Source organism: Phoxinus phoxinus, assembly GCF_949152265.1.
Source record: "Phoxinus phoxinus genome assembly, chromosome: 3".
Classification (NCBI taxonomy): Eukaryota; Metazoa; Chordata; class Actinopteri; order Cypriniformes; family Leuciscidae; genus Phoxinus; species Phoxinus phoxinus.
In genome coordinates, this window is record NC_136878.1 from 6,656,775 (window position 1) to 6,671,381 (window position 14,607).

The 14,607-nt window shown below is 38.1% G+C and overlaps 1 protein-coding gene across 1 annotated transcript in view; it reads right to left on the bottom strand.

Moving 5' to 3' along the window:
- Nucleotides 1–1,318: 1,318 nt before the first annotated feature.
- Nucleotides 1,319–14,607, bottom strand: part of ddr2l (discoidin domain receptor family, member 2, like) — a gene marked incomplete at its 3' end in the record, with an annotated part of 40,354 nt that continues 27,065 nt past the window's right edge. The window contains exons 9-18 of the mRNA XM_079608621.1: nucleotides 14,161–14,407; nucleotides 13,369–13,461; nucleotides 12,842–12,990; nucleotides 12,367–12,571; nucleotides 9,232–9,476; nucleotides 8,290–8,417; nucleotides 6,720–6,917; nucleotides 3,432–3,666; nucleotides 1,679–1,828; nucleotides 1,319–1,456 (exon numbers count right to left, since the gene is read on the bottom strand). Of these exons, the coding sequence (XP_079464747.1) occupies nucleotides 1,319–1,456; nucleotides 1,679–1,828; nucleotides 3,432–3,666; nucleotides 6,720–6,917; nucleotides 8,290–8,417; nucleotides 9,232–9,476; nucleotides 12,367–12,571; nucleotides 12,842–12,990; nucleotides 13,369–13,461; nucleotides 14,161–14,407 (1,788 nt within the window). The remainder of the gene's footprint in view (nucleotides 1,457–1,678; nucleotides 1,829–3,431; nucleotides 3,667–6,719; nucleotides 6,918–8,289; nucleotides 8,418–9,231; nucleotides 9,477–12,366; nucleotides 12,572–12,841; nucleotides 12,991–13,368; nucleotides 13,462–14,160; nucleotides 14,408–14,607) is intronic.

Consider the following 14,607-nt stretch of genomic DNA (forward strand, 5'->3'; position numbering starts at 1 on the left):
TAAAATTTTAAGTGGGTTAAAAGAATGAAAGAAAATGTGCTTTGAATATTTTTTTTTATCTTACATACATAATCCCCTTTAACCATGTGCCATTTACCGAGATCGAAGATGGATGGATCTCTATAATATTGATATTATGGGTCCTGTACATCATCCTCAGCCAGACTTAATCCATATAGATTCAACAACACTGCGATCTCAGAACTGTATGCCAATATCACAGAGTTGTAGTGTTTGCCTTTACAATTGAGTTGAAATTTAGTTTGTCTGGCTGTGATGGTGCAATATTTCTGGATATTAAAGCCAACATGAAATGGCATTATTAACCCATTTTACCCCCATAATTTGACACTTGAATGCGAAAATGAAAATGAAGGTGAAAAGAACATTTTGACGATCATATCTAAACTGAAATGCTTCTTTTCCTTAAAACATTAACCAAAAAAAAAGTTCATACATCTTTTGATGAAATTACAATAACAACTTGCACTGATAAATCAATCTCTAGATGAGACCAGAAACGTGTTTGAAGAAAGCAAACAGAGTCCATTCTGATTTCATGTTGACTTTAAAGTGGCCTGTTACAAGTTGGGGGAAGAAACAGTGCATACAATTGCACGTCAGTCCATTTTTGGCTCTATAACCCTCTCCTCTCTCCTCCGAAAAGGGTTTTTTAATCTAACTATAACAGTAGTTCTGCTAGATCCAGGCTGAGCAAGTCTCCGACCCGGCTATATCCAAAGAACCTGTAAAAACATTCATATTCAGAGAGCAAAACAACACTTAATATCATAGCAAGACACAGTAACTCCAGTGTGGGGGTAAATAAGGAACAAAAATAAGACAAAAACGAAATAATAACCAAAGACAGCAGTGCTTAACGATACACGACCACAGTTTTGACAAATACCACATTCGTCCAGTTGGTTCTTTCTGCCTAGAATACGCAGTAGGCTTAAGAGTCACTGTTCTTCTGGGAAAACAACAAACAGAAATAACATTTAAGGTAAAGAAAAGAGAGATACTTAAAGGAAATATTAACAACGATAAGTACAAAAAAATAATTCTCAAGTGTCTATGGATTGGAAAAAAGCTCTTTGAGTCCCAATGGAGATGAATATACAAGTAAGTGAATGGATGAATGAATGAATGCCTTTTGTGAAATCTCAGCATCTTTAAATCTCTCCTCCATTGGATTTCTGATGCTCGAATGACGCTACATTGTGGCTATAACGTTTGCGCTCTACTTCCCTGACTGGCAAGCCGTCAGAGTGCTTAACAGTTCTCCTCCAGGTTGTTTCAGTAGAGCAGGTATCGGTCATGAGTGGGGCGCAAAAGTTCGCAGGGCCTGATACAATCTGTTAAAAGAGGGCCGGTCCACGATGTCACGACTCCAGCAGCGCATCATCTGCTCGAACAGAGAGGATGGACAGAGTGGGGGGGCGGAGAGAAAGATCTAGAGAGAGAGAGAGAGAGAGAGAGAGAGAGAGAGAGAGAGTGAAAAATAAGAAGGTCAGAAGTCCGAAACCTCCAAAGAAATAAAGTACTTCATGCAAAAGTTTTCATCCTGCAACAGTGCATTCATTCAAACTCAATGTGGTTAGCAGGAAAAACGAATCACTTCACATCACAACCCAAATCAAAGGCAATGTGTGTGTGTGTGTGTGTGTGTGTGTACCTGTCTCCCCTGGTTTCTGAAGAACTCGCCAGTGTTCTCGATGACCTGTTCATCGGACAGCAGGCTGTAGGGCTGCTCCTTACATAAAGTGAAGATCTCCCACAGAGTTACTCCAAATGCCCACACATCACTAGCCGTTGTGAACTTCCCCTAGAAAACACACACATGTATCCCGTAATGCACCGATGCAATCCCACAATGCACCAGCCAATAGTTAAGTCAAAACAAATAGCTTTGGAACAATTCATACACTACCGTTCAAAAGTTTGCGCTCTGTTTATTTTCATGTTTTGAAAGAAGTCTGCCCTTTACAATTTTAAATAACTATTTTCTATTGTAATATGTCTTAAAATGTAATTTATTCCTGTGATGCAAAGCTGATTTTTTTAGTGTCTTCAGTGTCGTTCTCATATGCAGATTTGCAGCTCAATAAACGTCTCTTATTATTATCAATGCTAAAAACAGTTGTGCTGCTTGCATTTTTGTGGAAACGTTGATACATTTTTTTTCAGGATTCTTTAATGAGTAAAAAAGTTGAACATAACAGTATTTTTTGGAATAGAAATCTTTTGTAACTTTATAAACACGTAATAAATTTACATGTTTTAACCTGTTTACATGTTTTAAACATTTTAACCTGATTAAAAATGTCCTTTCTTTCTCTTTTTATTAATTTAATGCATCCCTGCTAAATTAAACTTACTTTCTTTAAAGGAACACTCCACTTTTTTTGGAAATAGGCTAATTTTCCAACTCCCCTAGAGTTAAAAGGTTGACTTTTACCGTTTTCGAATCCATTCAGCCGATCTCCGGGTCTGGCGGTAGCACTTTTAGCATAGATCATTGAATCTGATTAGACCATTAGCATCTCTCTCAAAAAAAAAATTACAAAAGAGTTTTGATATTTTTCCTATTTAAAACTTGACTATACTGTAGTTACATCGTGTGCTAAGACCGACAGAAAATAAAAAGTTGCGATATTCTAGGCCAATATGACTAGGAACTATACTCTCATTCCTGCGTAATAATCAAGGAACTGCTGCCGTACCAGCAGGCGCAATGATATTACAAACTTAGTGCCGGTCACGTTGGAAGTTACCGAGCTAGGGACTATTTTCAGGCGCTGCGTAATATCATTGCGCTGCTGGTATGGCTGCACAGTTCCTTGATTATTACGCAGGAATGAGAGTATAGTTCCTAGTCATATTGGCCTAGAATATCGCAACTTTTTATTTTCTGTCGGTCTTAGTACACGATGTAACTACAGAAGAGTCAAGTTTTAAATATCGAGAAAAAAATCGAAACTCTTTGGAAATTTTTATGAGAGAGATGCTAACGGTCTAATCAGATTCAATGATCTATGCTAAGCTATGCTAAAAGTGCTACCGCAAGACCCGGAGATCGGCTGAATGGATTCGAAAATGGTAAAACTCGACTGTTAACTCTAGGGGAGTTGGAAAATGAGCCTATTTACAAAAAAAGTGGAGTGTTCCTTTAAGAGTGTGTTCACAGTTGGCATGTTTGGTTTGATTAAAATGAACCCTGGTGCGATTGCTCTGTTAGTGCGGTTTATTTGAATAAGTGTGGATGCTGCTTTTTTTTTTTTTTTTGATCAGGACCAAATGAACAAAGCGAACTGAACTACAAGTGTGAACACCACCCTGAAAAAGAAAACCTTACTGACCCCAAACCTTTAAACAGTAGTGTACATGCATGCACCTTTGCTTTTATCAACAGCTTGTCTTTCCCTCACCAGTAGGATGCTCTCCCAGGCCATCCAGCGTATAGGCAGTACAGCGCGCCCCTGTATACGATAGTAATCGCTACTGTACAAGTTTCTGCTCATGCCAAAATCAGAGATCTTTATGGTGAGATGGCGGTCCAGGAGGCAGTTCCGTGTGGCCAGATCACGATGCACAAAGTTCAGAGAAGCCAAGTACTTCATCCCAGAAGAGATCTGCACCGACATGTGCAACAAGTCAGCAATGCTGCAAAGAAACAGAAATAAAAGAGTCAGGGATGTGAACTAAACCATGACTTTTGAATGAGTGTCAAATTCACCTGACACCACTTCTGAAGGTGTGCCAGCACAAAAGAGATTTGAAAGCTATCAGGAAGAGGGACATTTTCAGCAAATAATTGAAATTAAATTATTTTGTTTCATATATAAAACTATTTATTACTAACTTTTTGGAGCTCAACATCCCCAGAACATTCAATTTCAAAGCATGGAAAAGCGCAGCACGGGTATTTAGTTAAATGTATTTTGTGAGAAACTGTTGTTAAGTAAACCTTCTGACAGATAGGAAATACTACATCACTATGCACAATTACAAATCTCCCACTCTCAAACAAGGTGTGCCACAGGGATCAGTTCTTGGCCCATTACTATTTATTATTTACATTTTGCCTCTCGGACAAATTATTCGCCGCCACGGTTTTCAATACCACTGCAACGCCGACGATATCCAAATATATACTGCTTGCCGACCGGATTCTATTCACCAGACCACATCACTATCATCATGTATTAATGAATTAAAGACCTAGCTCAACTCCAATTTTCTCAGTCTGAATCTGACTAAAACAGAAATATGAATCACTGGCCCTCCATCTCTAACAAAAAACTTAAGTAATATCCCCAGACTTGACCTTGAATCTACATCAATATTTCCATCTGCCACTGTCAAAAATGTGGGTATCATTCTTGACCCTGCACTGACGTTCGACGTTTACATTAGTCAACTTTGTAAAGCGTCCTTTTTTCATCTGCGCCGTATTGCCAAACTCAGCCCGAAAATGTCAGCCCGAAAGACGCTGAAAAACTAGTACACGCGCTCATCACATCTCGTCTCGACTACTGTAATGTTCTTTTTTATGGACTACGGGCACACTCTATCTCACGTTTGCAATATATTCAAAACTTACACTAAAAAAACTGCCCTTTCACTCCAATTCTGTTTAAACTGCACTGGCTACCCGTGTTATCCCGTATCACTTACAAAATTCTTCTGCTTACCTTTAAGTCACTCAATGGTCTTGCTCCAGCCTATCTCTCTGACTTACTTTCTCCTTATATTCCCCCTCGAACTCTCCGATCTTCTGGCTGTGAACTCCTATGCGAGCGGAGATTTCGTCTATTGTCTATGGGTGGCAGGTCTTAAACTCAAACCACATTTATTTAATCAGTATTTCCAGTCATGAAAATGTTAACTTGACATAACACAGTCACTATGTTAACTTAGGTACCAATCTATTACATCTTTACTCCGACTGCCCACCATGCTGTCTGTAACTAATGTTTGTTTGTTGCCTCTGTTTTTATGTTTGTATTGCAAATGTAATGCGATTTGCAACTGCAATCGCTCATTACTTGGACTAGGCAAATGTCCATTGTCCGTTTATGTGTAAACAGCTTGTTATTTACTATTGTGAAGCGTCCTTGAGCTTGGGAAAGGCGCTATATAAGTTAAACTTATTATTATTATTAAACAACTGTCTCAAGTAGGGAAGTGCAGCACTGGAGTCCCTCAAGGAACGGTTTTAGAACCATTTTTGTTCTCTTTTTATACATCAGATTTTCAGTATGACTCTAAATCTTGTCATCTCCAGAAATGTTCTGTTGATTATGCAATAGTTACGGACCACGATGAGAGTGAATATAGGGAGCTAATAAAGAGTTTTTTGGACTGGTGTGAGAAAAACGGTCTCAAGCTAAATGCTAGTAAGACAAAGGAAATTGTGGTTGATTTTAGCAGACTTCCTCAGCAAGCGGTGCCAGTAAATTTAAGAGAGTCAGAAGTTGAGATTGTAACAACTTACAAGTATCTGGGTGAATATTTGAACAACAAGCTCAACTGGTCTGACAATAAGATGCAAGTTTATAAGAAGGGTCAAAGTCGTATTCGTTTGTTAAGGTGACTGAGATACTTTGGGGTATGTCATGTACTACTTGAAACCTTTATGACTCTGTAGTCTCATCTGTGATTTTGTATTCTGTATGTTTTGTATGTTGGGGAGGGGGACTGTTGGAAAAGGAGAAGAATAAGTTAAATAAACTTATAAAGAAGGCAGGCTCTGTCGTGGGGAGTGTGTTACCCACCTTACAGGAGAGATAGTGCAGGATAAAATAATTAGGAAACTTTCTCTTATCATGATTATCATCCTCTTAATTAAATATCTCAAGCTTTGTTGAGTACCTACAGCTCAAGAGATTAATTCATCCACGCTGTTACAAGGAGCGTTTTGGGAAGTCTTTTTTTCCCAACCGCAATTAGATTTTACAACCAGAGTTTATGTTTTCTATTTATTCATTGTATTTTTGTGCTGCTGTGACATGTAAATTTCCCCCTGGGGATTAATACAGTTTATCAAAAAAAACTAAAACAATCAAAATTGTTTTTAATAGTTAAACTAAAACTATCCTGTTTTTTGTTATTTTAATTAAAATTAAATTAAATATAAATCTTCAAAACCTAAAAAACCTAAACCAGAATTTTAATTTAAAGCTAAAACAAAATTGATAAAATAAAATCTTAAAAATTACAAAAGGACATGACAAATTGACTAAACCTAAAACTATATAATATATAATAAATACTGTAATAGTAATACAAATACTAAAATAACACTGGTGTGAAACAAAGAAAGAAGAGAGCAACATGAGGGTGAGTAAAAGATACAGAAGTTTTCCCTTTTGCTCTAGTAATTGATTGTAAAATCTTATTACAGGTTCTAATTTTAAAATGTAGGTTTTTAATTCAGGTTTTCAAAAAAGAACCGATTAAATGACTTGTATGTTATTATCAACATACTTGAAGACCGAGAGGTCTCACGTGAAAACCTGGCTTCATTTTAACCCTGTAATCTGAAACATTTCCATCATAAACTGAGAGCTGACTTAAAACTTGAAGGTTAAGTTGAAGAATTCAAAGGTTAAGAATGTTAAGCTTGACTCTGACTTGTAGAAAGGCGATATTGACCCCTCTCTGGAGATGAAAGTCTGTACATGACAGGGTTCTTCATAATGATGGACACACACCTGACAGACGGAATGTTGTTGGCGTGTGTGAGTGTGCTCTCCAGCTCTCTCTGGGACAGGAACATGTTGAGGTCTCCGTTCTCCATGTACTCCGTCACCATGCAGAGCGGGTCGGAGCTCACACACACGCACAGCAGCTGAATGATGTTCGGGTTATTCAGACGCGACATGATCTTTATCTCCTTCAAGAAGTCATTTCTACACAGATAAAAGTCAGATAAGTTATTACAGGATCAGGTGAAAGGTTAAAGGTCAGCATCCATCACTAAATATTGATGTGAAAATAATATTGAATAGGAAAATGACTGATGACACCTTGCTAGCACCGGGTTAAACCCCCCTTTTACCTTCAGAACTGCCTTAATTCTTCGTGGCACAAATTTAACAAGGTGCTGGAAACATTCCTCAGATATTTTGGCTCATAGTGACATGATAGCATCACACAGTTGCTGCAGATTGGTTGGCTGCGCATCCATGATGCAAATATCCTATTCAAGGACATCCCAAAGCTGCACTACTGGATTGAGATCTGCTGACTGGAGGCCGTTTGAGTTTGGCGAACTCAATGTAATGTTGAAGAAACCAGTTTGAGATGATTTGAGCTTTGTGACATGGCTCATTATTATCCTGCTGTAATTTGCCATCAGAAGAAGATGGTTCACTGCGGTTATAAAGGGATGGACAGGGTCAGCAACAATACTCAGGTAGGCTGTGGTGTTTAAACAATGCTCAATTGGTGCTAAAGGACCAAAAGTGTGCCAAGAATATATCACACACACCATTACACCACCAGCAGCCTGAACTGTTGATACAAGGCAGGATGAATACATGCTTTAATGTTGTTTACGCCAAACTCTGACCCGACCATCTGAATGTCGCAGCACAAATCGAGACTCATCAGGCCAAGCAGCGTTTTTCAAATCTTCTATTGTCCAGTTTTTGTGAGCCAGTGTGAATTGTAGCCTCAGTTTCCTGTTCTAAGCTGACAGGAGTGTCACCGGTGTGTCTTCTGCTGCTGTAGCCCATCTCTTCAAGGTTCGATGTGTTCAGAGATGCTCTTCTGCAGACCTTGGTTGTAACAAGTGGTTATTTGAGTTACTGTTGCCTTTTTATCAGCTGGAACCAGTCTGTCCATTCTTCTCTGACCTCTGGCATCAGCAAAGCTTTTTTACCCACAGAACTGCCGCTCACTAGATATTTCCTCTTTTTCAGATAATTATCTGTAAACCCTAGAGGCGGTTGAATTTCCCTGTAAATCAGCAGTTTCTGAAATACTGCCCGTCTGGCGGCAACAACCATGCCATGTTCAAAGTCACCAACAGTAAATCACCTTTCTTCCTCATTCTGATGCTCAGTTTGAACTTCAGCAGTTCATCTTGACCGTGCCTAAAGGCATTGAGTTGCTGCCATGTGATTGGCTGATTCATGTGCCAATCAATTTTATTCCAACCAAGCACAACACATCCTAATTTCATAATCACTTCCATAACTACTTCCTAGAAGTATTTAAGGCAGCCTTACTCCATGATGCAACTTTCCAAATTAAATGTTAGTGTTTTTTTCTTCAAACCTGGCATTGCTGGTGGCGTCCGCTCTGAGTTGTTTAACTGCTACCAACACCGGCCTGCCATCCTGCTCCGGTAACGGTGCACCCTCTCCCAGAAACTCTGCCAAACCCTCGGCCTCACACAAATGCACCTGAAAACAGCAATGCCAGCAGACATGAGAATGAACATGTGAAGCATTATACTTAACCAACATGAGAACGAAAACACGCTTGCATGGGCTCCACTAACAACAAAAATATCATACTATTGTATTATCTCTAGGGTTGCAAAGTTTCCAGAAACTTTCCAGAATTTTTAAAACATTTATCGAAAATGTTCAGTCCCTTTGCAACCATGATTATCACGTTATATTTTAATTGATTTAGTGAAAATAGTATGGTGAATGCCATACTATATTAATATTTTAATCACAGTGTCCGCATATACACTACCGTTCAAAAGTTTGGGGTCAGAATGTGTTTTTTTTTATACTTCAAATTAGCAAGGATGCATGAAATTGATCAAAAGTGAGAGTAAAGATATTTGTTACAAAAGATTCATCAAAGAATCTTTTTAAAAAAGATCAGTTTCCACAAAATATTAAGCAGCATTATTAATCATAATAAATATGCCACCATAATAACCGAATGAGGATCAACTGTGCTAAAAAAATATTATTAACACTATTGCAAAACAGAAATCCTTGGCTCTCACTCTAGATTTCCAATGCTTTTCTTAATAAAGCTATACATTAGTCATGTGTGGTCACTAATAACAGGGTTTTCTGGGAAACACTCAAACATTAGACATTGCAGCACTGTTTGTAAAAAACAAAGCATAAACAGTGTGCAAAAAGATCCCAACTAACTATAAAAGACAATCCAAGTGGGTCCAGAAGTGAGTCTACGAAACAGCAGCAGCGGCGGCGGCTCTAAAACCTCCAGCTGTGGTTCATCTAGACTCACCTCACCGAACTGGCCTTCTCCAAGTTTCTCTCTGAACAGCAGTCTCTCTCTCGGGAACTCGGCCACCGAGATGTCCTTCCGCGTCAGGGAATCCACGGTGAGGGCCGGAACGGCGTACATGTTGCTGCCGGTGACGCCCTGCAGGCTAATGATGTCAGTTTCAGCGTAGTGCGGCACGCTGCTCTGAAAACACTGGTGTGGGGTGCACAGGGTAACGTCGGGTTCGGCATATCCTCCGCTACAGGCTACAGAGAGAACGAGATGTCAACATGTCAGTGATTGTCATTTAGATCAACCCATTGTTTTCTGTTTTTATTTTATTTTAATGGTAACACTTTACAATAAGGTTTAATTTTGTCCGACAAAGCAGTCAGGAGAGTTAGTAGATTAACATGGGAGGATTTGAACTTGAAAAACAGAGTGTACTGACGCCTTTCTGCGGTTAAAACAACATTCCTTCTGATGTTCATTCATGTTTATTTGATGCTATAAATGAACTAGAGGGAAGAGATGATCGGTTCACGAGCAGCTTTAACTGAGGCTCTACAGCGATCTGTCAGACACATTAAAGAGCCACAAAACGGTATTTATTGTTTAAATTTATTGTAAAAAAATGACAAAATTTGAAAGGTGAGACTTTGTTAAATACGTTTAATATCAAAAGAAACCGAAAAGTAACCTGGTCTGTCCTGTCTGTCGGTGTGTTGTCAGTCTCCTCTCTGCTCCGCGATGTGTTTTTCACTGCGTGAGAACATGGTGTGGCATGAGAGCGGTGTAGCTTGTCGGGCATAGCGACAGTAACTAAGGGGGGCGGGTCTTTGCGAACGGGCAATTGTTCATTGTTTGTTCATGTTAGTTCAAATCCATTAAAGTGCCCCTATTGTGCTTTTCAGATATTAGCTTTCATGTAGTGCAATGGAGTTATGACAAATGGAGTTATTGTCTCCTAAAAGAAAGAACTGATCCTGAACAGCCTCAAACGGGTCGTCAGTAACATATTTGCATAATTGGTCTTCATTGGCTGCCCGCAAAAAAAGTCTACTTTGACCCGCCCTCAATCACGTTGTAGAAGAATTGGAAAAAAATCCAAGTCCAGGCACTCAATAGGATGCAAAAGTTAAAAAGCCTTTATTATTTGGGCTAAAACATTAAAACACCAACGCGTATCGGCCCACTGGCCTTCATCAGGGTAGTTGAGGCCTGGAAGAGTTTGGTTTTTATTGTCAACGTCAAGAAGACACTGTTTTCTGCGCTGCAAAAGCAAATCTACTTTGCTTCACTTCCAAAGGATAAGGACTCAGGCTTGAATTGATCTGGCAAAATGGACGCCATCGTTATAATTTGTATCACTAATAAGATAATAAGCAATTTGTTTCTGACATGTGCTGTAAGCGGTAGACCAATCACAACAAACTGAGCCATCTGACCAATCAGAGCAGAGTAGGCTCTCAGAAAGGAGGTTTTTAGAGAGACTGAATCCTTTATCGAACAGTTTCAGCCACTGAGAGAAAAGAGGTGATGCTACAATGTATATTATGGGAAAATTAAAGTGCTTATTTTGATCTTGGATGCATGTAAACCTATTGTAGGAGACCTCCAAAACAAAATTAGGACCTTTAAAATTGCATTACATTTAATAAATGCTTTAGAAGTATTTGTCATTGTTAATTCATGTTAACTAATATAAGCAAATTAAACCTTATTGTAAAGTGTTAACATTTTGGCATATCCTTAATTTCATGGATCTCTTTATTAATGTCACCCTATTTATTTTCTTCATCATTGATTTGCAATAATTTAAATGCTGACAATTATGTCACTAGAGCTTTGTTGATAGTAAGAGGAAGAGGAAGAGAGAGAGACAGAAAAAGCAGAAGATGAGGAGAGAGGAAAATGTCAACTTCGGACATTTTATTTCAACCAAAACACTGAGGTGACTGGGTGCAAGAAACTGCAGGCTGTCAAAAAAACAGCAAAGGAAAATCTAGCATCGATTCTTACCCTTGCAAAGTCCGTCAGTCTGGTGACAAGATCGGATGGAGTTCATAGACTGCGAGCAAAGGCTAAAGAACGCAAGACTAGAGGAGGAAGAAAGGAAAAAGTGCATTGGCAGGCAGCATGCAAACTGTCGAGGAAACAAGTGTCAACGAAACTAAGTTCATTTTAAAAGGGTAAAAGATAGAACGATAGGTTAGTTTTAAAGAGGACATCATGGAGAGGTATATTCAGAACTGGAAGTCTTCACAGTAGCTCTGGTCCAAAACCTGCACCATTAGGCAACAAAATGATGCTTAGTCTTATAATTTTTGGCCAAATTACAAGGCAGCTTTGCATGCATCCTAGACAATCCCAGACTGTGCTGCAAAATTAACATTAATATCCAGTTATGCAAATGGTTCCTCTCATGTACAAATACTTGCACTACTGTTCAAATGTTTGGGGTGAATAAGATTTTGTTTTTAAATAATTTTTATTTATTTAGCAAGGATGCATACAATTTATCAAAAGTAAAAGTATTTTTACAAAATATTTCTACTTCAAATAAATGCTGTTAATTATTAATTAAAAAATTAATTATGTTTTCAACAAAAAATATTAAGCAGCACAACTGTTTTCAACATTGATAATAATAATAATAAATGTTTCTTGAGCAGCAAATCATCATATTAGAATGATTTCTGAAGGATCATGTGACACTGAAGACTGGCATAATGATGCTGAAAATTCAGCTTTGATCACAGGAATAAATTACATTTTAAAACATATTACTATAGAAAACATTTATTTTAAGCTATAATAATAATATTTCACAATATCACTGTTTTCAAATAAACAGATGCAGCTTTGGTGAGAATGGGAGACTTCTTTCAAAATCATTAAAAAATCCTGACCCCAAACTTTTGAACAATAGTGTATATATTAGCATATTAGCATCTGATTATTTCACAAAGAAACTTTTTTTTTATTCTTATATCCATTGGCTTAAGGCAATAGTTTTATATTGTGCCTTCCTTACATAATTGACAAAAATAATTACATAATTCCCAATGATTTAAGTGATTGTAGCCCATTTACTGATGAACAATAGTGTTTGAGACAGAGCTAGTGTGTGTGTTTGTGTTAAACGGATGGTACCAGAAGCCTCTGCGCTTTGAGACAGCTCTGGAAGTTTGTTCCTGAGCGCAGCGGGATCCTGATACTGGGGGTCCAGAAGGAAGATCCTCTCGTATGGGGGGTCGAGGGAGACGCGCGGCGGCACCGGGGGAGTCTGCAGGATTATAGTGTCACTGCTAGAGGACAAACGCACCGTCACCTCCTCCTCCAAAATACGCCTTGGAGCCTAAGAGAGAGAGACTTTTTGTGTTATCATATTTTCCCAAAATAAGTCGCATCGTTGAGAGAAAAAATTAAAGTCATGTTTTATTATTACATCAAGAAATAATGTAAAATACAGGTAAATAAATTAAACATTTACAAGCATTATAAACACTATAAATATGTATTTAAGTTTCTTGAAATTCAAGTACTTTACACTCCTCAAATATTACATGTATTGTTGACCAGCTCTAAAATCTGTTGCATCAATACAAACACACACACACACACACACCTTCTCCAGGACTTTGCACACATATTGGCACCACAGAATCAGGAAGATGATCACCACCAGGAGGAGAATAATAGTGACCAAACAGCCAATCAGAATCGACGTACTGCCCTCTTCAGGAGAGCCCGTCTTTGATGGCGTCGTCCGGTCCTCTGTCAAACACAGGCGGTTTAGGTTTATTAAAGTTCAAGTGAAGTGTGTAGAACGCAAGTCAGAACCGTAGTCAGGTGTATTCATTTAAAGTCAACAGGAAATGGTGTACGCAACCCATTTTACTTCCATAATGCGACACGTTTCCTCCATTTGTATTCATCGGAAACTGACTTGGATCACGAAAAACAGTCTCTACATGATTTGGTTGATCAGACATTTCCTTTTCTTTGAAATAACATGTATTAAGAAAGTAAACTTTCTTAATTTTGTTTAATTTTGACAATAAAAACACTGCAACGCATAGCATCCTGGGATTTTTTGTGACCACCGAGAGTCAGGACCTCGGTTTAACGTCTCATCCGAAAGACGGGCCTTACCTGTTATTTGAGTAGTGTCTGATACTTCGCTGTTAACTTCATATGAAGGAGGGGTCAAAACTGGAGGCCTCTGGGTAGGAAGCACATTAGTTGCTGCAATGGAAAATAATTCAAACACAGGAAATCACTAAGTTACACCCACTTTAAAATACATTATCACTCTAAATGTGAATAAGTAATTGGTCTCACTATGAGCGATGCATGCATTTGAAAGAAATGGATACTTTTATTCAGCAAGGATGCATTAAAGTGAATAAAACAATACATTTATAATGTTTAAATAAATGCTGTTCTTTTGAACTATCTATTCTTCAAAGAAACCAGAAAAAATGTATCATGATTTCCACAAAAATATTAAACAACAAGACTATTTATTATAATATAATAAAATTATATATAATAATAATTATTAGCAGAAAATCAGCATGAATGGTTTCTGAAGGATCATGTGAAACTGAAGAAAAATTCAGCTTTGTGTGACAGTAATAAATTACATTTTAAAATATATTCAAACAGAAAACAATTCTTTTAATTCGTAATAATATTTAATCAAATTAAAAATGTTTTGCTGTATTGTTGATCAAATAAATGCAGCCTTGGTGAGCATAAAACACTTCTTTCAAAAACATAAAAATCTCTCACCGACCTCAAATTTTTGACCGATGGTGTAAGTGGAAATTATTAAATTGGGAATGATGATATGAAAAGCATTTCACAGTTCTGGCTGAATTTTAATGAGGAAATACTGGGAATACCAGTGGGAGGGAGAGGTGAGCTGTTCTTATTTCATACCAGACTGAAATGAGATCTCGCTGAACATCATCCAAGTGTCAGCAAAGTAGAAGCGGCAGCGCAGAGCCGAGGCCGACCTGTGCTTTAACGGGACGGTCACATAGCGAGCGCTTGGGTTCCGGTCGTCTAGAACGGTGTGAAACTCCACCGGCTCTGCTTCCCACTCAGAAATGAGATGCAGTTTAAAAGCGCAGGACACGGATGCGAAGATCTTCACACCCCGAGAGAACATGTTATTACTGTGAATCTGTTAAAGAGAGGATCAATAAGCAGCATTAACATCTGAAGCCTTTCTGTGTTCACTATAAATAGAGCTTCATGGTACTACAGTATGCACCATATAAAGTCAACATAAGTGTCATTGACTTCATTATTTATTTATAAAGCACATTTAAAAACAACCCAGGACAATATAATCAAAAACAAGAGTTGCAGTCAATACAATTG